The 24,331-nt window shown below is 48.5% G+C and overlaps 11 protein-coding genes across 11 annotated transcripts; 8 read left to right on the top strand and 3 right to left on the bottom strand.

Annotated features, from left to right (window-relative positions):
• Positions 1 to 131: 131 nt before the first annotated feature.
• Positions 132 to 1,758, top strand: csn12 (the record flags this gene model as incomplete). Its single annotated transcript, XM_040952470.2, has 6 exons — positions 132 to 700; positions 752 to 824; positions 879 to 1,031; positions 1,089 to 1,150; positions 1,198 to 1,618; positions 1,672 to 1,758. 6 exons carry the CDS (start codon positions 132 to 134, stop codon positions 1,756 to 1,758), a joined length of 1,365 nt encoding a protein of 454 aa, XP_040817350.1.
• Positions 1,759 to 2,279: 521 nt separating this feature from the next.
• On the bottom strand, positions 2,280 to 3,484 carry N7455_000291 (BTB/POZ domain-containing protein; the record flags this gene model as incomplete). Its single annotated transcript, XM_065603774.1, has 4 exons — positions 2,280 to 2,333; positions 2,402 to 2,675; positions 2,752 to 3,153; positions 3,261 to 3,484. 4 exons carry the CDS (start codon positions 3,482 to 3,484, stop codon positions 2,280 to 2,282), a joined length of 954 nt encoding a protein of 317 aa, XP_065462265.1.
• A 786-nt stretch (positions 3,485 to 4,270) lies between these two features.
• On the bottom strand, positions 4,271 to 5,668 carry N7455_000290 (ubiquitin-protein ligase RMD5; the record flags this gene model as incomplete). The annotated part of the gene is made up of 4 exons (XM_040952152.2): positions 4,271 to 4,489; positions 4,543 to 5,307; positions 5,362 to 5,489; positions 5,548 to 5,668. 4 exons carry the CDS (start codon positions 5,666 to 5,668, stop codon positions 4,271 to 4,273), a joined length of 1,233 nt encoding a protein of 410 aa, XP_040817491.1.
• A 2,754-nt stretch (positions 5,669 to 8,422) lies between these two features.
• N7455_000289 (Frag1/DRAM/Sfk1 family protein) lies at positions 8,423 to 9,391 on the top strand (the record flags this gene model as incomplete). The annotated part of the gene is made up of 5 exons (XM_040952160.2): positions 8,423 to 8,474; positions 8,531 to 8,612; positions 8,677 to 8,919; positions 8,977 to 9,182; positions 9,252 to 9,391. 5 exons carry the CDS (start codon positions 8,423 to 8,425, stop codon positions 9,389 to 9,391), a joined length of 723 nt encoding a protein of 240 aa, XP_040817448.1.
• A 1,013-nt stretch (positions 9,392 to 10,404) lies between these two features.
• On the top strand, positions 10,405 to 10,817 carry N7455_000288 (uncharacterized protein; the record flags this gene model as incomplete). Its single annotated transcript, XM_040952409.2, has 2 exons — positions 10,405 to 10,752; positions 10,803 to 10,817. 2 exons carry the CDS (start codon positions 10,405 to 10,407, stop codon positions 10,815 to 10,817), a joined length of 363 nt encoding a protein of 120 aa, XP_040817365.2.
• An 817-nt stretch (positions 10,818 to 11,634) lies between these two features.
• On the bottom strand, positions 11,635 to 13,512 carry N7455_000287 (LysM peptidoglycan-binding domain-containing protein; the record flags this gene model as incomplete). The annotated part of the gene is made up of 2 exons (XM_065603773.1): positions 11,635 to 12,966; positions 13,492 to 13,512. 2 exons carry the CDS (start codon positions 13,510 to 13,512, stop codon positions 11,635 to 11,637), a joined length of 1,353 nt encoding a protein of 450 aa, XP_065462264.1.
• A 568-nt stretch (positions 13,513 to 14,080) lies between these two features.
• Positions 14,081 to 15,776, top strand: N7455_000286 (uncharacterized protein; the record flags this gene model as incomplete). The annotated part of the gene is made up of 4 exons (XM_040952144.2): positions 14,081 to 14,780; positions 14,829 to 15,102; positions 15,155 to 15,225; positions 15,283 to 15,776. The coding sequence occupies 4 exons, from the start codon at positions 14,081 to 14,083 to the stop codon at positions 15,774 to 15,776; spliced, it is 1,539 nt and encodes a 512-aa protein (XP_040817136.2).
• Positions 15,777 to 15,818: 42 nt separating this feature from the next.
• On the top strand, positions 15,819 to 17,117 carry N7455_000285 (uncharacterized protein; the record flags this gene model as incomplete). The annotated part of the gene is made up of 1 exon (XM_040952455.2): positions 15,819 to 17,117. One exon carries the CDS (start codon positions 15,819 to 15,821, stop codon positions 17,115 to 17,117), a length of 1,299 nt encoding a protein of 432 aa, XP_040817182.2.
• A 94-nt stretch (positions 17,118 to 17,211) lies between these two features.
• On the top strand, positions 17,212 to 19,191 carry N7455_000284 (uncharacterized protein; the record flags this gene model as incomplete). The annotated part of the gene is made up of 4 exons (XM_065603772.1): positions 17,212 to 17,562; positions 17,849 to 18,166; positions 18,217 to 18,762; positions 18,817 to 19,191. The coding sequence occupies 4 exons, from the start codon at positions 17,212 to 17,214 to the stop codon at positions 19,189 to 19,191; spliced, it is 1,590 nt and encodes a 529-aa protein (XP_065462263.1).
• Positions 19,192 to 19,825: 634 nt separating this feature from the next.
• On the top strand, positions 19,826 to 20,371 carry N7455_000283 (uncharacterized protein; the record flags this gene model as incomplete). Its single annotated transcript, XM_040952102.2, has 1 exon — positions 19,826 to 20,371. One exon carries the CDS (start codon positions 19,826 to 19,828, stop codon positions 20,369 to 20,371), a length of 546 nt encoding a protein of 181 aa, XP_040817210.1.
• A 1,362-nt stretch (positions 20,372 to 21,733) lies between these two features.
• N7455_000282 (putative Sin3 complex subunit (Stb2)) lies at positions 21,734 to 24,280 on the top strand (the record flags this gene model as incomplete). The annotated part of the gene is made up of 1 exon (XM_040952219.2): positions 21,734 to 24,280. The coding sequence occupies one exon, from the start codon at positions 21,734 to 21,736 to the stop codon at positions 24,278 to 24,280; it is 2,547 nt and encodes an 848-aa protein (XP_040817328.2).
• Positions 24,281 to 24,331: the final 51 nt, after the last annotated feature.

Below are 24,331 nucleotides of genomic sequence, written 5' to 3'. Positions count from 1 at the left end.
ATGGCGCTCCTCACTTGTTTGTCTTTGTCGGGTCGAATCTCAACCTTTACCCCACCTCGAATGCTTCTTTTCAACCCATAACTTGCCAATCAATTTACCCAACACGCTCTTCCGCTAGAGCACAGCCCACCATGACTTCTCTCGCGACCGCGTTCAAGAACGCATACCTCAACGGGTCCGGCCCGGAACTAGCTGCAGTGCTCACCCCGATCGCACCGCCTGAAGATCGCAATCGGCTGCGCGACTTCTACCAGTTCTCCAATGCCGAATACATATCCAAGGATCTCAGCTACGCTCTCTTCCACGGGAAGAGTCTGAAATTGCCAAAGGCCGAACAGGCGGCCTGGGTTGACATCTTTGTTGTTTACTGGGAAGCTATAGGCGAAATACTTCAGTGTGAAGATCGTCTTCCGGGCGCTAGCGTCATTACGGTCTTCAATGCCTGGAAGAAGGTCGCCAATGCCCTCATCCGGGGATACTCGGGCTCTGCCGGCATTCCGGCTTGGACATTGCCATGCTTGTACACAGTCGGGAAGTACTTGCGTACCTTTGCGATTAATGCCGATCTTGAAGCAGCTTCCCAAGGCTCCGCTGGATTTGGCTTCCAGGATGATATCGCAGCTGATGTTGAGAAGAACGCCAACTTGGAGGAGGCTGCTCGGGTCATCAACCGGATGTTCACTCTGTGCCTGAGTGATAGGTAATCATATGATTGAATTCTCTGAGTTGTTCCATTGCTGACCAGACACAGAGCACCCCTCGAAGAGTCCCGCAAGTGGGGTATCTACAACATGACCAATTTACTATTCAAGACGTATTTCAAGGTACCAAATGTCGAACCCACTGTCGCCAGCGAAAGGCTAATCTCTCTCTTTTAGATCAACTCCGTCGGCCTTACCAAAAACTTGCTCCGTGCCATCAAAGCCTCGTCGGCCGATCTCCCCCCTCCCGAGGTTTTCCCCAAATCCCACATTGTCACATTCGAATATTACGTTGGAGTCATTCACTTCTTGGATGAGAATTATACAGAGGTATTACCAAGAGCTGTGTTCGTGGACCATTATTGGCACTGACCATTTGCAACATAGGCCGAGGAACACCTCACATGGGCTTGGAAGATGTGCCATCGAGACGCAATCAAGAATCGAGAGTTGGTAGCCCTCCTGCTACATACAAGTTTCCACTAACCTCTGGTAGATTGATTCTTACCTACCTTATTCCCTGTCACCTCGTGACCACACACACGCTCCCTAGCAAGGAGCTTCTTGCGCCATTCCCACGTCTCGAGAAGCTTTTCCGATCTCTGTCAAACTGCATCCGAAAGGGTGACTTGGTTGGATTTGACCAGGCCATGTCTGATGGCGAGGAAGAGTTTGTCAAGAGACGTATCTACCTGCCCTTAGAACGTGGACGCGACATCGCTTTGCGCAACCTGTTCCGCAAAGTTTTCCTCGCTGGTGGTTTCGACGAAGCCAAAGAGGGTCAATCTCCGGTTCGACGTACCCGTGTCCATGTGAATGAATTTGCGGCAGCTCTCCGTGTGGGTACTTCTACAAGTGGTCGACCACGCGTTGATATTGATGAGGTGGAGTGTTTACTCTCCAATCTCATTTACAAGGTAAGCTGACAAGTATAACCAACCCGTAAGTGCTTACTGACATGCCACTCTAGGGACTCATGAAAGGATACATTGCCCGTGATCGAGGCATCATCGTTTTGAGCAAGGGAGGCAGTGCTTTCCCGGGCACAGGTGTCTAAAGACTTTTGGTGGCACTGCGACGTGTTGAACCTCCTTTCGTCTAATGCCCATCGCCAACTCCCTCGGTGATTGCTAGAACCTTCAAAGCCGTCAGGTATGCATCCGCCTATAACTTACATTCATACAGCTATATTATTCGGCACACCAGGATACTGATCAGGCAACACCACTGCCGAAGAATTTTGGCATCACGCGATACACATTGCACACTAGCAACATGATACTTGGTCATTGCTCAGATCGAAGCCCCAGCTTCGTCAGAGTCATCCAGTCCACGCTTGCCTAATACATGAGATATCAAAATGGGCTAGTTGGACTACATTAGATCCTATCTTTACGAATTTACGAATCAGTTGTTCCGAGAACTCAACCTTTAAATATTCTCTCCATTCTGTAGATAATGAAACCTAGTAGTACACGGGTATAAAACACTGCCAGCAGCGATATAGAATAGAAACCGCGCAATTCGAAAGCCAACAACCCGTCAACTTACCACCCAAACCCAGAATCCTGATCATCCCTAGCAATGAGTCGTAACAGCCGAACTCTCAACCGATTGACCAGTATAGTCATCCTAATCGTAACCCAAATTAGTACCTCATCCCATACCCAAAACACCAAAGGAAAAAAAAAAAAACTCACCATATGATTACACAAAGCAACAAAAAGATCAAAAAACAACTTCCCCCCGCGCTCCATCTCCGCCTGCATAGTCCCACTACGCATAAAAGTGCCCCTAGACCGCACAATCAGCGCAAGGTAATGCGCCCGCAATTTCGACTCCGTATCCGGCGTGTTAGCATACGCGAACCGCGCACTCGCAAGAATCGTGCTACACTGGATCCCAGTGTGTAGACCCTGCTTGCGCAGCGCAAGACGCTGGAGATGGGGGAGGTTGTATTTTTCGGCTGCGCAGCTGTAGAAAGGAAGATATATGTTAGCACACACATTCACATACATAACCAAATGAAAGAATGCAAAGCATCACTTACTAAATAGCCGTATCCCGTAATATCACCCCGCGCGCCCGATGATGAAATACCGTCGCTGTCGCCTGTCCCAATTCTCCACTAGTGCCCGCGCCAACGCCCGCATCTGCGTCTTCTAGCTCCCATGCCTGGGCCCGGCTGTTATGTCGCAGACGCGGGTAGTAATCGCCCTTGTAGAGGTATTCGAGGACGCAGGAGAGGACTTCGGCTTGTTCGTCTGGGAGGTCGATGCGCTTGCTTGGTGGTTGTTGGGCGAGTCTGGGGCGTGGCGCATTCGGGTTTGGGGTTTGGGCTGTGCAGTGCGCGGCGAAGAAGGGGGATGTGCGGAGGATGGCTTCGTGGGCTGCGAAGAGGCGCTTTTCGGGGCCCACGCGGAGCATTACTATTGGGCTTGTTGGGGGTGTTCTATGAGTTTGGTTAGTGGTTGGATTTATGGATGGGGCGTAGACGATGAAATGAAGATGGGATGCAGATGGAGATAGAGATACATCCATTCTGTGGACAGGACTTACGTTACATCTGGGGGTTTATCGAATCTTTGACGTTGCTCGACTCGTCGAGTCTTACTGCCAATCGAGCCGGATCCCGAACCAGAACTATCTCGCTCTTTGTCTTTGGGTGCTCGGTCTCTGATTCTCTCGCGAGGAATCCTGCGCGACTGCAGCGTGAAAGCTGAGGCCTTTGTCGCGCGATACCGGCCAGGAATTGGACTCTCTGGGGTTCTTTTGGACAACATTGCTATTATATTATGGATCTGGATAGGAGACGGGATTGGGGAGAATACAGAGACAGCAGTGGATGGATTCAGGGGGGCAGATGGGGTGCTATTTATAAAAGACAGAGAGAGGACACTGCAAGCTCCCGTTTGTTACAGAGACAAGTCACATCGTACATTATATTGTACTGGGTGGAGATTACAGGACAGCACCGGACGGTTTGTATACGGATGATCTGCTGGATAGCTCCAATTAGCCTGCGCAGAGGGGTAGAGCTCGACGAAAGACGCGTCACAATCAGTTTCGAGCGCGTAAAGGGGTTTTTTTCGAGTCGCCAAATGGGCGCGTGGTCACGGGCCTCGATTTGGCCAATCAGAGGGCGCCATTGAGACAAAGGAAATTACGATTTCCTATTTGGGAAATGCTTGTGGGTTGCGGTGGATTATTGCTTCGCATCGGAGGCAAATTCTGATCTTCTGTCTTTCTTGGAATTGATACGTCCATTGGGCAAGAATATCTTGGAATGGTGATGTTGATTTTTACCCTTTGAACTTGGTTACATTCGAAAGTCAGGTTTGAATTAAATAGCAGTGCTCCGTACAGCTTTGATTGAATGGACCTGCATTGCAATATCGCAACAGAGCCCCTGAACGCCGACGCTAAACGCCCTTGACATGACCCGGTGTTCCCGAAGTTACCCGTCTCATCGCCGCTTGCCATGGAATGGAAAATGCCCGGAGATATGGGGACAAAGAAGGAAAGAAGAAGAAAGAAAAGGAAAGCGAACACCTACACTATAAGAATACTTATAAGAATACTTTCTTGGCATCCTTGGGGTGGCTTTCGCTAGGGCAATACGGGCATTTAAACCGATTACCCTTGCTCAGGCGTTTCAACGATTCATGCGCAATTACATGTCCACATGGCATCATCATAGGAGGGTTCTCATCGGTCGCCTGCTCCTTTGACACTGGACAGACAAAGATAGAGTGGAAGAGATATTGGGGAGGGAGGGGTATTTCGACCTGAAAATATAAATATTAGCATTGATTCGTCCACAGAGTAGCGATTTTCTGACAGGAAGTTCGTTGTCCGATGTCCACTCCGTCCGCTTCGACTTCATAATCGTTTGTAGTTTCAATAGCGTTGGCAAAGCGATCGCGCCCGCTGTAGCAGCAATGTACAGCGGCGAGTCCGCCGAAAGCCCTAGCAAAGAACAGAACTCGCGAGTGAAGAAGTGAGCTACGTCATCCCAAGCTGAGCTGTTGTTGAAGAGAGCCGCATATGGCGACCCGCCGAGGTTGGGCGAGTATGCCATTGCTCCGACCAGCTGCTGAACTTCTCTCAAATATCGGGGTACAAACACATGGAACTCCCGCCGCGCATACTCAAGCGCAGCGAGCCATCCACTTCCAGTTCCCTGGCTGTTTGCTCCACCATGGTACAGCCAGACGTATTGTAGACGACAGAGCTCGAATTCAAGGTTGCTGCCCCGCGCGTCCAGCGCCTCGCGGTTTTCCCTCGACCATTCGATTGCAGGCAGTAAGTTCCTGTTCTCTTGTAATTGTTGTAGTATATAGTACATTGAGGCGAATTGTTTCCGGATCTCGGTCGAAGGGACTTCGTCCATATCGAGCAGGCTGGCGGGTGGATTGGTCGGCCCATGTCCGTTTTGCGAGACTGGATACATTGTCTTCTGCTCGGCAATCTCGGAAAGGAAGGTGGCGGCCACGCCGAACTGGCCTTCGCGAAGGAGATGCATGGCGATGGCGCGGTTGATGAGGTTCTCGTGTGCAGAGAGGCCATCTTCGTCGGTTCCAGGCAGTGGTCGATCTTTGAAAAGCTGCGTCCGATGTTAGATTAGTGGCAAGGCATGGATGACCAGTATTTCCAATACCTTATCTAGAGATTTGGTGTACTTGTTGAGGCCACTGTGAGTCTCTTTCAAGCTGTCATTGATAGAGTCAAAGGATGATTTCACCGAGCTCTGAAGGGTGGCTAGAACGGTAGAGGCCGAAGATGGATCTAGGAATCGGTGCCGTCAGTTCAGAACGTAGCGGGTCCACGTTTACAAGGTACTGACCAGCAGCGATGGCATCGCGGGCAGACTGCAGTGAATCAATTGCAGACTCAACATTCTTGATGCCCTGAGAACCTTCAGTCCTCTTGAGGAGTCGGCTGTGTTCTTTCTGCACTACTTCCATTGCAGATGAGGTTCGGTTGACGGGCTCGGAGGTGACTGGCAAGGTTACCGAGTCTCGCCATGTGGAGAACTTTCAGATAAGAGCTCTTTTATCTCGGCGCCTTCCAAATTGGATAAAATACACAATATATTGAGGCAATAAGAATCTTTCCTTCAAATAGATGCAGCTATAATGAAAATAATAACCAGAGGAGACCGGTCCAAACGAAACAGGAAGACGAGCTGTTCCGGGTGATCTGCCACGTGATTCACCCCTCCATCCGGAAAGTGATTGGCAAGTGATTTACCCAGATATGGAGCACTAGGCCTAGTGCATGGTAGATGAGGGCTCATCTGCCTTTAATCATACCTATGTTGTAAGTATAGTTGACAACCGTACTCTACATATACAAAGTATGTTCTTCATTTCTAGTAACACCTCACGTTAATACTACATGATACCTCTCCAGCGCTCACACATTCTTCAAATCTATAGTATGTAGGTTAGTACGTATGTGTTCAGGCCTAACTAGCCATTTTCAGAGGTAGCTTTCATTATTGCATCAGTATCATGGCCCTGCAACCTCCAGGGCTGTTCTCCTCGTCCTGTAGGTGATTTTGCCCCATCCCATATACCGCCTTCTAAATCTATACACCCCTTACATTTCGGAACAACGTTCCTCCGTAGCAACATTGACACTCAGCAACAATGACTCCTCCAAGGAATGTCTCGGAAGAATAATAATCCGATCCCAACACTCCATTTCGGGATATAGTTAATCCGTCCCGGCGATTGCCTGAGAGGTATAAATACCTGGTCCCTCCCCCTGATTTTGCTCTTCTTTTTTCTTTTCTTCTTCATCCTAGTGCACGGGTTTTACACGTATCAGTGAGGAGACATCCGAGATCGTGTTTTTGCTAGTTGAAAACTACCAAATTGACTACTTCAAGTGAGCCTAATCGCACGCTTGGGAATTTTTGAAACCACACTGCCTCATCTCCTTGGCTCTTGAGCCCTCGAGTTGAATTTGATTCTTCGATGGGAGACTTCGGTCACCCTCGAGTATCTTGAGTCTTTTCACTACTTGTTACCCATGTTGGTGGCTCTTGGAGAAGAGAATCTTCCTAGATACATATTATGATAGACCTCTTTTAAAGTTCTTCCGAACATTAAGCTTCACTTGAAGCCTGTTTGGCGTCTGCAATGTTTTGATCCCCTGTCGCGTCCCTCGATCGCGTGCCACTAAATCTATCCGCCTGGTAGCCCCACTATGTATCCCTTTTCCCATGAATATTCAGGTACCAAATTTTCTTTTTCGGATCTCTTCCCTTGGCCCCTCCTTACTGCCTTGTCGTAGCATCTTCACCAGATCCCCGATCATCTTCACCAGATCATTATCACACAAGTTCATATCGTGAGGATCGCATGTGTCTCAGAACTGACCCACCCATGCAATTTACCTGAGGTCTGAGCTGGGGAATGTCTCAGGGGGGTCTATGCAACCCCTTGGTTGCATCATTTACCTTCATTATTCGGCAACTCCAGGCCGGTGCATCCATCCATACATCGTTGCTAGTGAACCGAATACTACGCTATCAAAAGCCTCACTCCTACATTTCAATGGAGCTCTAGTTTAGGCGCAGTTACTGACGTCTCACTAGAATTCTACTGACTGGATTCCGACCGACCAACAAAGCGATCCTGACTCTTCTCCCGACCGTGAAGTTGACGTGCGACCGAACAAGGTCGAGCAGACACCTCATTATGACCATCGAGCCCGTGGGGAGGATCCTGGATTCCATCTCCTAACCCCGTCTATGTCCTCGCCCATATACTACACCCGATATCGAAGTGATGCATACTCCTCGCTTATTGACCTCCTTTGACATCGGTACAACATACCAGTACCTGAAACCATGCTGCAGGTACGGTCGCAGTCAAGGGAGCGGCAGCTATTCTGTGCTTACACCTAGATTCGAGACCTGCGAAATGGTAATGGGACTTGCCTTTCAGATCCCAGTTTCTTCGAGCCTTGCCAAGGAATACATATCGGTCTTTTATGCACTGATACATTACAGGCGACGGGTCGGATGAGAATACAACCTTTGTTGATGCACGAGAGGATCACTTCCACCTCCACATCTGGGGTATACTACTCCGTACTTTGCACGGAGTACGATGAACCTGGTCCTTTTGCTTTTCAGACATCGACGAATATATCCCCAGCCCCGGGCCGCCCCACCAATGGTACTGAAGGATATGTAACCAGTTTCTCGATTCAATGTTTTATGGAGATTGGTGGATCAACTAGCAATCAGATTTTTCATTCTACGCTCAGGCATCAGCCATAACATGCCAAGTTCATTATCTACCTCCCGGGGTTCAGGAAAACAATATCAACAATAGATGGTCTTTGTGCTAATTTTGTAAACCGGCTTCTGTCTTTGACATACGGATGCGCACTATCTTTCATATACGGATACGAAACATGGGCTTTTTACACGAAACAACCATCAAGGGGTTGCCAATGCCTTAATAGACCCACATACCATAACTGACCATCGTCATAGGGGCAAGAGAGCAGGGATCGACAGGCACAATCTCTTGTTGCCTGACTCCCAACGTAAGGATCACTTTCTCTCTTTGTCAACGCTCGAGTAAAGAGATGTGGCTGGTATCCAACTTCACCAGCCCACGCTCTTTGATACTATCGCTATAACAAGACTATGACTGCTGCTTCAAAACACACTCCCTAGCTATCCGTATACCCCCAAAATGTCACCCCCATCCTGGGTCTTTCCGGCCATAGCCGCGTCCACCTGGCTAGGTGAGGTCTCCAATTATCCACGGTCGCATTGGGCAATGATCTAACACTGCATTTAGCAATGCTACTCGCTATGCTAGGACACTGGACTATGATCGGTGAACCGAGATATGGCTTGATGAAGCCTGGTCAGAATATCCCGTGAGCAATTGCCGCCTTTGGTCCATAATCACGCCAAGATTTTGAACTAACGGTGTCTGAACAGATTCATTTCAGATATCGGAGCCCAGGAATTAAAGCCATTATTCATGATCGGATCTATTACGACAGTCCTCCTTTTAAACCTCTCCTTCTACAAACATGTTCAAAACAAATCATATATCAACAAAGCGTGCACGCACGGTTCATTCTTTTTCACAGTCGTCGGGAGCACCGGCTTGATTATGCTCTCTGTCCTCGATAACATCGCCCATCATTTCATGCACGATGTCTGCGTGACGATCTTCATGTATGTTCCTCGCCAAGACCGATATACACCTACGTTACAATGTACTAACGGTTTCAGTGTGGGGTTCCTCCTCAGCGCGGCCTTGATGTGCTTGGATTATATCTACCTCGGAATTGCACATGCTCTACGAGAGCCTATGCTCATGACAAGCTTCGTTATCAAATCTTCGTTCATTGTCGTTGAGCTTGTCCTCATTATCATCTTCCGCATCACCGAGCATACCCACTACCAGCAGAACAACACGGCAGCTACTCTTGAATGGGGTGAGTAGATATATATATATATCGTCTCCACCTCTCCACTGCCCTACATTGTACTAATTTGCTCCACAGTCATCGCCTTTGTCTTCACAGGGTATATTCTTTCTTTGATCGTCGATCTCATGCCGTCCGCACAAAGGAATCTCCACAATCCAAAGGGTTATCAACAACTTGAGATGAGCACGGGCATAAGCACGGGCTTGCTGCCTTAGACCGTGGCTTGATTGGTTCTTTGTTTGAGGCGCCTGGCTGTAACTTCATAGCGTTGGTTCAGTTCGCGACCTTTTTTTTTTAAAATGTACATATATATATATATTTCCGTGCTCGTGAAACGAATACCAAGATCTTTTCCTACCTGTGGCACTTCTTATATGAAAGCAGACCCAATTGAATTCCCAAAATACAGTAACATCCGCTAATTATTTCCCTTTAGGATCAATTTATTCGATATCAGATGGACTAGTTGAAATAACGTGTCCAAACCTTAGTTCCACTTACTGGTTACGATTCTTACAACCGACACTTGACCTAAAAATAAGGGCAATTAACTCCGAGAGCGGCCTTGGCGCTCTCAAAACTCATAAATCATTAGCAGTAGAATCTCGGCAGTAAGATGGTTGATAGGGCTGGAGCTGTGGGGAGGCATACGTACGCACCGACGTATAGCCTTAACGCCAAGCCTCGCGGCGGAAGACCGAGCAGCAATCCACGCCCAATTCGTAGACCCCAAGATAATCTGCACATGGCTAATATTGTGTTGGAAAGCTTGGCTATTTTATATTGAAATCGAGACTGGAGGGCTGAAAGCTCAATTTCAAAGGAAAACACATTCTACCCGAACAAGATACATATTGTATCGAAGGAATCAATCAACAGATCTCAGAAATGGCGAATCGATCTACAAAGTAGGGTTTGGTTACGTCTTCATCGATCGATGCTAGTAGCAAGTGGCGGAAGTAGCTCGTCCCAATCAAAGGCCTCTGCCACCCCACACAGGAGTCGTAAGTGATGCCATCATCACGATCCAAGAGTAGGTTCAGCTCATAGCATCTGAGCACTAGTTTAGCTTCCTGGTTAGTGACGCCACTCAGTGTTTATAAAAGGCAGCTGGGAACCTCTCTATCATTTCTTTTCTGAATTATACTCACACACTCAAATACCCTCTCTCGATCTCACTGTTCATCAATCTACCATCTCCCCCACTTTCCTCATACAATCATTCATCATGGGTCTCTTCAGCCACCACCACGATAAGCACGACGAGCACAAGAACCACGAGGGTGGTCACCAGCAGGGTCACCAGCAGGGTCCCGGCGGACCTCAGGGCGGACCCCAGGGCGGATTCCAGGGACAGCAGCAGGGTGGTCCCCAACACAACGGCGGTCCTGGAGGACCCCAGCGTGGATTCCAGGGACAGCAGCAGGGCGGCCCTGGTGGCTTCGGCGGTCCTCAGGGTGGGTTCCAGGGACAGCAGCAGGGTGGTCCTGGTGGCTTCGGCGGTCCTGGTGGACAGCAGGGTGGACACGGCGGCCACGGCGGCGGCCACGGCGGACCCGGTGGTCCCCAGGGAGGCGTATGTATAGCTCATTCATTCTCATGAGACTTTTGCTGACGTTTCTATAGCACGGTGGACGTTAAATTGTCTAGTGTGGATGTGATTGGAGATTGATATCCTTGGAATTTTGGAGGAAATGTTTTGAATTGATAGACTCATAACATGGCATAGTTTTATAAATATGAATCATGTCTGCCATCTCGCTGGTCGAGCATTCTGGCGATGGCTTTCGAAATTGTCTCTTTCTTGATGCTGTAGTTGATGTAGAGGAGTTAGCATGTAGTCTCGAATGTGTAAGGAGTATTCAGCCTCGTGGTCTTTACCTTGTTGGATGTTTAGCAGAGACATGCTACAGCTTATAAGTGTTGACTAGTCATCGTGTAGTCTTTCTAAAGCTGTCTCATCCCATAGAGCGGACTCGACATGTGGAAGTTTAAGTGCTTGAAGACCAAGTGCGATATGAGCTCGCATTCCAAGATCTTCTCGGAATTTCGCATGGTCTTTGTCTAGGCTCCACCTAGTTGGTCTACTGGGGCGAAACCATTTTGTTTCTAGATATGTATTTCTTCTTCTTGTATGGTCGCAAGTGAGATAAAATTAGGTGTGGCGAGCTGAGTGATCCCTCCTAAAGGATTTAGTGTAAGATCTCTGATATTGCAACTATGGAATGGGAGGGAATAATAAACGACGGGTGGGATATGAGACACAAGTAAATTAGGGGGTTTCTAGATCATGGCGGTCAACGGAGATTTGTTGTACAATGGAGATTGCATTCCATGGTGGCCTACATGCCAGACAGCCCTAATTGAATCTGGGCCGTTTACACCGGCACCAAAAACGTACAAATCAGGTTGCAAGTCAGAACAATCAGTCTTCACACCAGGGTACCACTTGTAGAAGTCAGGAAGATGTAGTGACCGAGGCAGCGCCCTTGAATCGTCTGACACAGTAGCGGTAGCCCTTCTGCAAAGAGCAAGCGCTGGGATTGGAGTCGTTGTATGAGAGGGAAGGGTTCAGCTGCAACAGCTCATCGACTGTAATTCCGATAAAGTGGGCAATGTAGTCACATGTGTTCATAGTATTGGATCTGTTGGGTCCCGGGTTGTAATATTGCTCGTACTGAACACAACTAGAAACCGTTCCCGATGCAACAGGCAGAGTGGTATAGGCGGACACACCCGTAGACGTACTGGTCGCATTCATAGGCCAAGGAAATTCCCAGTAGGTGTCAGTCGGTAAGGTGGTGGCTGCCAAGCACGATCTGGCAATGGTGCCCTTGTGAATACACTTAGTCTGACTGGTACCCCCATAGCCGGAATAAGTGCTGATATCTCCAACTGCCTTCACACAGTATGATTCTCCCGGTATTAAGTTGTTGCAGCTTGTTGAGTTGACTTCTGGGTTCAGAAAGTAAAAGTCTACCGGACGGATACCCATCTTCACTGTCATTGAGCTGCATGTCTCGTTGGTAGCCACTTGGTGGTACTTGGTACACCGAGTGTTTGTCCCATTGGCAAGATCTGTAGGGACGGGCGCAGTGGTAATTGCAGTCGATGAGGAAATAGCGGGTGCGGCTCCTTCCTCGAAGCTGAGGCAGATTTGAGAACCGACCAACTGGTTCATATTGCTGCACTCCCGGTTGAGATTGGGATTCCAAGAAATGAGCTGAGTCACAGTGAAGGCATACTCGTGTGCAACCATAATGCTGTAGCATGTGTCATCCCCCTGCACTGTGTAAATATCGCATGTCTCAGGGATGCAGAGCGAAGTGCCCGGAGAAGGAAAGCCAATACAATAAGCCGGCAGATTGTTTCTGTAAAGCAGCCCATGTGTAGACGAATTGAATTTTGTGCTGATCGAATAACATGTATTGCCTGGTTGGATGGTATAATCCTCAGCACAATCGACAGTTGGGGTGGCTGAAGAGGAGACCGAAGAGACAGTTGAAGAAATAGAGATACTGGCTGTCGCTGAATGAACAACAGTGTACACCGGTGGTGAGGTGACTGGGTAGTTGGTTTTCGAGCAACTTGATGTCAGAGAAGAGAATTCCTCAGCTAGTTCGTCGTCATACCCAAAATAAGAGCCAAGCTCTGTTTGCAAAGTACCAAGAAAGCAAGTTGAACAATTCTGCGCCGCTGTCATTCCCGTGGAAGAATTCAGCCAGTTTTCAATCTGTGGTGCGCAGAACTTGGACGATCTATCTTCTGTGTTAATAAACAGTGGTCCAAACTAGAGACCTGTAAGTGATCAAATACATACTCGTCCTTGATGCAGGTATAGTTGTAAGTGAAGATAAGTTGATCGAGAGTCAATGTGGGAGGGAATTCCTGCCCCCCCGTTGTGATGATATCCTCGGCAGTGCACCCTTGTATCTGTTGACTTCGAAGGTCCTGAAGGGAGCTTAGACAATTGCTTGTGCATAGATTGTTCAAATCCTGTTCACTTGGAAAATATCCATTCATGGCAACGCTGGCAAGAGTGGAATTGCAATGAAGTATCTTCTGGAGAGGAGCACTATATCAAAATTAGCCCTGAAATGCCATGATATTCTCAATTGACATACGCGCAGGCTGCTGAAAGAGAATCTGGGAATTCAATCGATGCCACTTCCTCGTTATCGGAAGATGCAAGAAAGGCTTGCGACAAGGCCCCTGGGAGACCAAGGCTAAACAGCTGTCAACCCTTTGTTAGTAAAAAGCGCTTTTGGGGTTGCATTCATCCAGAGGAGAGAGTAGAAAAAAGCCACCTGCATACCAAGTTTCGTATGAAGCCCATTTTGACAGGGTCTCTGCAAAATTTACCCTGCAAGTTTTAAAGCACTCCAGATGTCTGAGAATAAAGGCGGAAAGGGACTGAAAATATAAAGGCCTTTTCTATGCCGGCAGTTTCATCGGAAGGGAAGGATGCCTGCCTGGACCTCAATGAATACAGCACAACCCTTCTTAGGCAATCATTGTATCACCAAACATGGGAATCTTTTGTTTCATAAAGCTAATTTCTGTACATCTTTAGGGGCTTTGGGGGCCATGCAGGGCTTGCAAGGCTCTCAACGGCTTTTAGGTTTCGAGTTGGCCCAATTTGTTACTGGCGGAGGTACGTACATGCCCAGGGTTCGAGATCATGCTAACTATACTCGGAAAAGAACTAATTTAACAAGGAGACAGGGAGTGATCTTAAATGGTGCCGATATGCCTTGGATTGCTCGGGTCATTCCTGTCTGTCTAAGCAGTGATTGTGGGTGATGGTCCATTCCTTGACCCCGGGCTGGAAAGCCTCATCTCTCCTTTTGGTCGTCCTATATTCATGCATTTTTGCTATTCTTTTCAGACCTTCCGAGCGGTCCATGTCACCTTCCAATGGCTTCTTTGGAGACAGTGACCTGGTCAATTACTATACCAATCTCTCTCACTTCGTCCGCCGTGATGGCGGACGCTCCTGTACTAAAGACAAACCATGCTCTAATGGTGCATGCTGTGGATCCTTCTATGGAACGAGTACGGGCACTTGTGGCTATGGCGAAACATTCTGTGGTACAGACTGCACCTCCAACTGTGATGCAAAACCTACCTGCGGGAAAGACGCCAATCCTGTGGGGAAGACATGTCCTTTGAATGTCTGCTGCTCCGAGTTTGGCTTTTGTGGATCGACCGACCAGTTCTGTGATGCGGATTTAGGGTGTCAAAGCAACTGTGGCCATCCTGATCCACCTCCTGGGAAGGCCGACAAGTCTGTCCTAAAGAATAAAGTTATCGGATACTACGAGTCATGGTATGCCCTAAACGATTGCCACCAATTCCCTCCGTCTGCTATTCCAGTAGAAGGCCTCACAAATGCCAACTTTGCGTTTGCATACATCGACCCAAACTCTTACGATGTTGTGCCCATGAGCTCAGACACGCCTGCTGAGCTCTTTACACAGACAGCTGATGTGCGGACACTCAAGTCCGGCAACGGAGATCTAGAGGTGTTTGTATCCATTGGTGGATGGACCTTCTCAGACAACAAGACAGAGACACAGCCTGTGTTTGGCGATATCGCTTCATGTGAGTAATTCCAGGCCATCTATCTATCATTAACTAATCTCGGCAAAGCACCCCAAAAGAGACAGAAATTTGCAAACAATCTTGTGAAATTTATGCATCACTACGGGTTCGATGGCGTGGACATTGATTGGGAGTACCCCAGTGCTAGTGATCGTGGTGGAAAGCAGGAAGACGTAGAGAATTACGTGAAGCTCTTTGAAACACTCCGGCATACCTTTGACGCTTCGGAGAAAGGCAAGTATGGCTTGTCATTTACCATTCCTTCCTCATACTGGTATCTGAGATGGTTTGATCTTAAGGGAATGATGAAATATGCCGACTGGTACGTCCTAACAGATACTTTTACCTAATTCTTCGAAGCTGACAAACCGTAGGGTGAATCTGATGAGCTATGATCTTCATGGAGTCTGGGACCGTGATGATCCTATTGGAAGTATTGTTCTTGGTGCGTGGGCCTTTAATTCATGACCCAAATCATTATTTCATGCTAATCTCACTGTAGCACACACGAATTTGACTGAAATAAAAGAGGCTGCTGAACCGCTCTGGCGTAACAATGTTCTCCCTGAAAAGGTCGTGCTGGGATTGGGATTCTACGGCCGCTCATTTCAGTTAAAAGACAAGAAGTGCTCAGATGCTGGGTGTGCCTTTGCCGGAGGAGCCAACAAAGGATCCTGCACTGATAATGCTGGCACGCTGGCCTACTTTGAGATTCAAGACATCATCAAAGATCAGAAGCCTAAGATTATCCACGATAAGGAAGCCGCAGTCAACTACATTGTATTTGACGATGATCAATGGGTCAGCTTTGACAACAAGGAGACCTTCAAACAGAAAGTTGACTGGGCCGATTCTGTTGGCCTGGGAGGAGTCATGATATGGTCTATTGATCAGGATGACAATGACTTCTCTGCCTTGACAGGTCTGCTGGGCCGAAGTCCTGGTGACTTTGACAGCATCACCGAAAAGTCCAAAGTTACTGATACTGGGCATTAGGCGTCAATGAACGGACAAAAATGTGTACAGACCGATTGTGCGATGGTTCCCACATGCGCCACCGGATATCAACTCGCCCCGTTTGCCAATCCTAAATCTTTCCAAGACGACTGCAGTGGCTTGAAGTCCCGCGTGATTTGCTGTCCCGTGGATGCTATGCCAGAGTCGTGTACTTGGAGAGGCGGCGAGACCAGCCGTTCGTGCCATGGTCAATGTCACGCTGGTGAAGTGACCCTCTTTCACTCCCGTCATGCGACTACAAGCTGCTATAAACCTGGATTCCAGGCTGCCTGTTGTTCGGCCGGCACATACTCGAATATCATTGATGCATGTTACATCGGCAAGACTTCCGACGTAACCAATGGATGGGGCGTCAATAAACAGACTTGCTCGTCTGGATACAACAAGATTTCTGAAGTATTCGGATTAGGGCCAGGAGACATCAGTTGGCTGCCGAAGGGCGGGCGTTATTTCCCTATATGCTGCCCAAGTTCTAGTGCATTCCAAAATTGTCACTTGGTAGGCAAAGGGAACTGCGATGACAATGAATGCAGCGACACAGACGTGGAGTTCATGACAGATGCCTTTGGCATAAGCAATTCCCAATGCGCCAATGGGTTGAACAGCCGAAAGAAGGTACTATGCTGCAATCCACCAAAAAATGTCAGTCCGTTTCTGCCCGTTGCGCTGGATAAAGTCTTCCCAACCCTTCCACCAAAGTCCGACTATCCAGAATTTGACTTGCAACTTTTGTGTGGAGATCGTAAGCCGACTGTGAATGAGCCAAACCAGCAGACATTTGGAATGGTGATCATTGACGGGCCACCGGGGACTGTCGATAACCTCAAGCGACGCGGTACTTCTGATTTGACTGTTTTAGACTGTGAAAATATCTCAGAACATGGATCTAGTACAGTCCGACTGGCTTTGCCTGAAAACACATCTGGAGAGCACTGCAATATCGGAGAGGGTGTTGTTAAAGGAACCATTCTCCACATGCCAGATGGCTGCGGCGTAGGAACGTACGCGGTTGCTCACAATATCCAGCGATCTGAGAACCAAGAACTGCCTTCTCATATCAAACGATCCTTCTCTGGACCTTCCTTGGTATACGACCTTGAGTTGAGTTATGATTTCAAGCGAGTCAAGCGTGATTCTGGCGACATCTACATCCGCATTGATTACTCTAATGAATTCAACTACTGGAAATCAATTGTTCAAGGCGATCCCACCAAAGCGAAGCGTGATGGACATAAACGGTTCTACAGTTCTAGCGCCGAAGATTGGAAGACGAAATTTGATGCCATACGTTGTACCCGGTCTCTCGTCTTTGCACGATGACCATTTGCGGAATACTATTGTTTCTAGCAAGGTAGACTCATGCAAAGACTCAAGCTGGGTGAACGTTGAGGTAAGTGGGGATGTCTCCGAAGAGATGAAATTTGGCTATTCCTTTGTGGGAACCATCTCACCCACATTCAACATCGAAGAGGCATATGGGTTCTTTGATTCAAAGCTTCTCTTCCACGGCTCAATTGATGTCGATGTACGTGGTGCCATCGACGTGGACTCCACTCTTCAGCCCAAGCAGCTCTTCACAGGTGCTATCACAGGATACGGCTTCAGCCATCCGGGAATCTGTGACATGGGACCTTCGTTCAATGTTAAAGCGAGATTGATCGGGACAGGCCATTCCCTTGACGCCAAATTTAAGCCAATGTCGTTGCTGGTAACGGCCAGTACACAAAATTCAATCTACCGCTCACGCTCGGGGGTTCTGGGGGAGGTGTGACGAACGATGTTAGCAGGAATCCTTTCTCCGGAGGTCTTTCTGTGGACCCGTCTACAATAAAATCAAATAAGAAGCGAGATGCTGGAACTGTGCTTGCACTTCAGCTGACCTTTGAATGCAAATTAGCCTCAATGCCTTCGAGTCGACATTACTCAATCTTGATTCCCAATCTCTACACCAGATCGACGGCTTTATGCGAATCAAAGATGATGGGAGTGTCACCTGGACGAACAATCGTGTCACAGTTGGGGTTGTCCAAACTGGCGATCTTCCTGGCTAGGATGGTATCACAGGTCATCAGGTTGGAAGCAACGGCGAAGTGAATGTTCTGCGCCAGTCTGGAGGTGACGCTCCTGATGTACACAGAGATACTCCTGATATCAGAGACGATGCACTCTTTGATTCGGGAGGTTTCGTGGCGTGTTTAGGGAACACTTCATCCACCTCACTTGTCTGCTTGACCCCCCAAGAACTGATCAAGGTTGATCCAACCTTAGCGATAGACCCTGAAACTGGCAACCCTTACTCCGATCAATACGGCACTGAATATGCAAAGCGGGACATTTTTGATATCTTCAAGCGCTTCCTGGGGGTCGGCGTCCGTATTCTGTCCAGGATGCAAATAGAGGAAGTTTCCCCATTCGTCAGTGCCTTGCTTACTACTACGGCCACAATGGTGCGGATCTTCTCACCCAGAACCCCAATGCAGGGCACCATGCTGCTATTGATGCATATAATTGCGAGGATCTTACGACGACGGACAATTCTAATGATCCTACTCTAGTGTATGTTTCTGAGCATGGCCTAGAGTTGCAGTACCTACCGCGCTTGTTGGAGTTTTTCCAGAGGGGAACGAACAGAGACCCAGATGGAAATGTATATACTTCAGACATGAGAGTCGTCCCCAGGGATCTTCTCGACGCTAACAGTTATTTCCAGACCGACTACTCGGTCTGGGATCCTACTGGGAGTCAAACTGGAATTCCCAATGATCGCATATGGGAGGCATTTGGATCTGGGAATAATCCTCAAAGAAATGTCAATACCGAGCAGACGTTGAACGGTTATAAAGCACGGGTTTTCGCTGGTACATCCCCAATGAGCGATACCACTTGGAACGAACATGGTTATAATGAATGGAACTTGCCGGATAGCGTTGAGCGAGTGAACGAGGCACTTTCTGTTGTAAACCAGGTATGGTTGAGCTTGTTTTGGTCTGCTAGACTGATGGGTGCTGAAACGCAGTAGGTAACGCACGTTTTCAATTATTGGAATGACCACATTAGCCACATTGTTGCCGATTCTCTCCGGGTGATCGGGAATGAGTTGGCTTACTTCGCCAGGCGTGTTAATGCGGTTGATCCACAGCGGAATCTCGAGAACCTGGGTCGGCGACATATGGAGTTCGCGTTCTATGTGGTTAATGCTAGACTCGAGCGAGTTGAATCTTGGGTCCGACGTCGACTAGAGGGTCTTCGGGACGTGTGGACGCAGGCTGAGCAAGCGGGACACCCGAATGCAGCGCACATTCTGAACACGATCAATAATATTGTTGAAGAGATTGACAATGACCCGAACGCTTTCATGACCCACACGGAGACCTGGAATGTTCCGTCTCCATAGAAGAGGAGACCAAACCATCCAATGTGCAGCACATCAAATGTCTAAATAGACAGCTTGTTGGGGGAAAAAAAGACTGCCGCTGTTTGACTAGCTATACCGCTGCCACCAAAACCGTTAAGGTGCGAGAGCATCATGAGTGTATTCGAATGTAGTTAGTGAGCTTGAAACCAAGCACGTTCAATAGACTCTCTTAGTGGTAGAGACCTACCTAGGTAAACGCCTAGGTGAAATGGCTCGTGATTAGCCATCTTTGATCAAACCGGGCTCGTACTACCTAAATGTAACTTCATGTAACTTCATGTAACAAACTAACTACGTTTGTAGTTATCCATGGATGTATCCATGTATGTCATGTATGCTGGTACCCTAACGGCCTACATGGTAGGTAACGCCCGGCAAGCGGCAGAAGAATCTACACATGTACATACGTACCTAGGTATGGGGTTCGCTTATTGCGTTTGAACCTCAACCGTTGTGTTTGTCAGTGGCTGTGGATAAATAACTTTGTTTTTTTTTCTATTATTTTCATTCCCTTCCCTTCTCTCCTCTGTGAATTCGCAGGACCTTCAACATTACAGGCTACCTAGACCTGCCATTTTTCTCACTATTGGATCTGACGGACGCTGCTGAAGTCATGTGGGACTGGGAATCCATTGACAGGGGCGGGCCACAACCACCGCAAGAGAACATCGACAAGTGGGAAAGAGCCGTCAAAGAAAATGATCCCTCCATCTTTACGAATGAAGACCGTCTAAGAATGCTCCGTCGATGGCCCCTGGATAAAGCGAATTATTACTGCACTTTCTATGTCGGATCGACCATCGATGAACTTGTCCAAAAGGCTGCCAGGACGGATAACCTCACCGAGGCCGAGGCGAGTATTGTTCTTAATACTCCTTTCGGTGATTCTACTCCAGAAGACCAGCGGGAAATGACAAATCAAAAGCGGTGGTCATCGAACACAAAGAAGAAGTTTCATGATGCGCTTGAACTGCTTCTTACGGCGCCGGAAATGAATCTAGAGAAGACAGCGCGAACGAACGCAGACATCGCCTGGGATCGCATCAAAGCTCTTAGGAAGCCCGAACTCAAGAATTTCTCTATCGACGACCTCAAAAATATCACGGGATGTAATTCGCTACCATGGGTCGAAGGAATCGAAAAACACCTTGAACAGTAGCCAGCGTGGGGATTTGCATGCATACGCACTTCATTCGGCGAAGACTCATCATGGGAGAAGTTCAAAGAATTCTTCATCCACGCTACGGAATCTGCACTAACATTCCCTCGAAATTTCCCGAGTGTTCGGCCTTTGGAAGATACAACGGATATAGGATCGATCTATGGAAGATGCCTCAGTGGTCGATCTTTGCAGGTAAGATATATTTCTAGCTTTTGGTGGACTACTCAACTCTAGAGCACTACTAATCTCCTTAGCTACTTCCGATGTCTTTGTGAAGAAAACAAAGTTGAACCAGGCCTCCGTCATGACGCATTTCTTTACGCCAACACAGAAGCGATTGATTCCGTGATATCCTCTCCTACAATGCCCTCGCCGGCGTTTGTAATGGCCGCACAGGCAGCCTATGACGGAACTACTAGTCCAGATCTTCCTCCACTGCATCAGTATTTTGCTGGCTCTGTTCGAATCTCTATACCGCATGTCTACACGACCTTTTGATCTCAACAGAAGAGGACTTGCAGGAGCATCTTCTAGGAAAATCAGCACGCATGCGGCATACATGGGGAGAAGTTTTTTCAAAAGCGCAAATCGTCCATGAAAAGACTTACCCGATAAAGCCTTTTTTATGGGCTTTGTCCCAGGGCATTAGCAGTACTATGTAGGCTCAAAGAATAGATCTAGCATCAGATATCAGATTGAACCCAATCAGCTCGATACAGCAAACAAGCTGAATTCTTCAGGCTAAATCTACGATGATGGAATTTCTGATTTCCTTCCCATAATCTTCTTTGAGGATTTTCTTGATCCTCCATTCGGTTGCTTGAGGGTGGTCCGGGGTGATGGTTTTCTCGGGTGGAGGGATTTGCGTATTGTCTTCTGGCTAAACTATGATTTAAAAATAAGGCATTTTAATGGGATGCACCAATTAAGGTCAAAATATTATCGCAGGAGAGGGAGGGAAGAAGTAGACCATGTTCTGAGTATCACATCTATACAGGCATGGATGCCTGAGGCCAAAACACCAGGCAACAAGGGTCACATGATCTGTCCGCCATAAGGTACGGAATGACGTCGCCACCTTTTGCACCTTCGGGGGGTTTATGCGGTTTTCAAGGCGTTCGCCGAATTACGTTTGGCTTTCTCCTTTGACTTTAGGCTCATGCTATGCCTCAAAACCTGTTGCCTGGATATGTCACAGTCGTTTCTACGTGACCAAGAGTGCAGGAGGATTGAAGGAAGGTCGGCACTCCCTTCGCATCTCGAGCTTAGGAGAGGTGACCTGATTTAGGGTTGAATGATCGGCGCTATTTTCATTTTTGCTTCCCTTAGCAAATAAGCTTGGACAAGAGACTAGCCATCATGCAGGCCAACGCCCCGAGTGTCCCTCCGGTCGATCGCACCGATTCAATGCCATCGGAGGCTGCCTCCTACGCAACTGGACCCGAACGTCCCTCACCGCAAGGCCACCAGCGACTTGTGTTCACCGATGCGGTTGCCCTCCGATACCTCGAAGAAGACCCCTCGACCGATGTGCTCCAGCGACGTGTAACACTACAAGGCTATGAAATTTACGTTGTTGAGCAATGGGCCTGCTCTCGCGTGCATCCGACATTCATCATATCGACCTATACCGGTGACCCTTCGCATACAGTGATTGTGGGAGTATTGAGTGTTCCGACCAATGAGGCTACATGGTCACCTCGCTTACGGATGTACTTTGATGGCATGAAGCAATGCCACGCCAGAAAGAAGGAATCGCCATTAGGGACGGTCATGGTTACGGATATGGCCTCATTCCCTTCTGCCCTGAGTCTAATTCCAATACCCAATGGCGACATCAAGAAACACCGGGAGGACTTTATTGTGAATGAAGACTTAAAGAGACTTGGGTGCGCAGGCCGCGCGGGCTTGAAGCTTCAACCTCCCTCAGCGGCGACCGAAGCCAAGTTCCATCAGCTATACCGAACAAGCGAGAGAGTTCCTTTATACAATGCGGTCATGGAATTGGTCAGACAGTGCCAGATTGCCTTGATGGTGTTTGACAAGCTAGCCCCGGAATATGTGGACGGGCTACTTTGTGATGTGACCGAGGCGGCTGTTAGCGATTGGTGGACAGATATCGGGACAGACCTGTACAACATTGAACCAAGCGACAGCGGTCTAGGACCCACCAGCGTGGCTGCGTTGCTGGGCACGTTGCTCGGAGCTCGAAATCGACTGCACGCCTATGGCGCCCCCGTGGGGAAAGACGCATTCGACTTCCCCAATCTAAAAAGAGGAATCGGTGGATTCCAAAAATCTCAAAAGATGAGGCGATCGCGAAGGCTGGACCGAGTCACATTGGACCGGTTACACCGCGTGACGGCCAAGGCTGCCAATGCAGAAGGCTGGACTGATGCAGTGAAGTCAACCATGGCAGAGCTGAGTGGACAAGGTGGTGAAATGGTTATGGGTATGGTCCGCGGGCGTGACAAAGGTGGAATTGCCGATATCGAAACACTGGATCTTGACACCTTTGTACAGTGTTGTAATGGCGAGAGAGCAAAGTGGCTGTGGTTAGGTAAACCGCGCAAAAGTGGTGTCGAAGACGGGTTCGCTCGCGGGACTGGATCGGATATGATGTTTACCACCGATGAACAAGGCGGTTATGTCTGGACTAGTCGCAAGAAGCATTCAACAGAGGATATGCATGCCGAGCGAGTAAGCTCGGGGCCGGATCGCTCTTGGAAGATGCCAGAACCGACCGTTGAAGAAAAGGACCATCGAAAGAAGGGCGTCAGCGGACGAGTTTCAGATGCGCGAGCAGGGCTAGGACGTTTCAAAGATGCAGTCGGACTGCAGGGCCTTCGCCATCACCATCACCATCATTCTTCACGAGACAGCTCTGATTTGACACACGATATTGCATACCGTCCGTCCATTGATAGTGACAACGAGGGATCATCAACAAAAGCGTCAACAAAAACGCGGACTGACTCTGGGTTCCGGTCAGAAAGAATGATATCAAACGACATCGAAAAGCTCAACGAGGAGGAGGAGGAGCAACCGCAGCTGTTGCCAATTCCCGACTCCGAGAGAAAAGCTCCTGAAATCCATATCGAACCCGTACCGGAAGATGAGCCAGAACCACAAGCTCAAGACTGGCCCATTTCACAGCAGCCTCCAATCATTGAGGAAGATTCCGATATGGAACGCGTTATGTCTCGGTCGACAGCAGCATCATCAGATCGCGAACGTGACCGTGAGGGTTCGATCGGCGGGATAGCTGTCATGGCCCTGCGGCGGCCGCAAAGTTTTGAAGAATTCAAAAGCCTTGAAAGTGAGATTGAACGGCGAGACAACTTCTGCGCACGACACCTGTCGTTCAGCACAGTTGAAGAAGTGATGTTCAAATGGGAGCCGCTGGGCGGGAAACCAACCGTCAAAGAAACTGATAACCTAGAGGAGGCCATCGTTCAAGAAGACATGCTTGCCTCAGAGGGGCGCATCTTCAGCTCGCGGATTCAAGAGCTGAACCAGCATACCGTGCCTTGGGTTGAGCGACAAGTGGACTCTGTGGACGGCATCAATCAACTCCTATATGACCGACACGAAGAGCTCAACTCAGTCTACCTGGAACGCTTTGCCGACTACCAGAGACTGCGCGAACGATCCAGTGACATCCTCATAGATGAAAGTCACCACCTCAGCGATGGCGTGAAACGCGTCGAGTTGCTGGGCGCCAAACTGGATTACGAACTACACGTCCTCGAGTCTAAAGTCGAGGACGTGGAAGCCGGCCTGAGTGACTTTGACCGTCACATTGTAAATGTCGAGACGAGAATCAAAGCGCTGCTCAAAGGCGAGGAACAGCACGACACTTCCTGGACCGCATGGATAGCGCGATCTCTGGGCTTCTCGACCTAACGGCGACACTTGTATGATATTTTCTTTTTTTCATTCTCTGTTTTTCCCTTA

The sequence above is a fragment of the Penicillium solitum genome (genome assembly GCF_028829755.1).
Source record: "Penicillium solitum strain IBT 25940 chromosome Unknown utg000001l_segment0_segment0, whole genome shotgun sequence".
NCBI lineage: Eukaryota > Fungi > Ascomycota > Eurotiomycetes > Eurotiales > Aspergillaceae > Penicillium > Penicillium solitum.
This window is presented reverse-complemented; position numbering and strand designations above follow the sequence as displayed.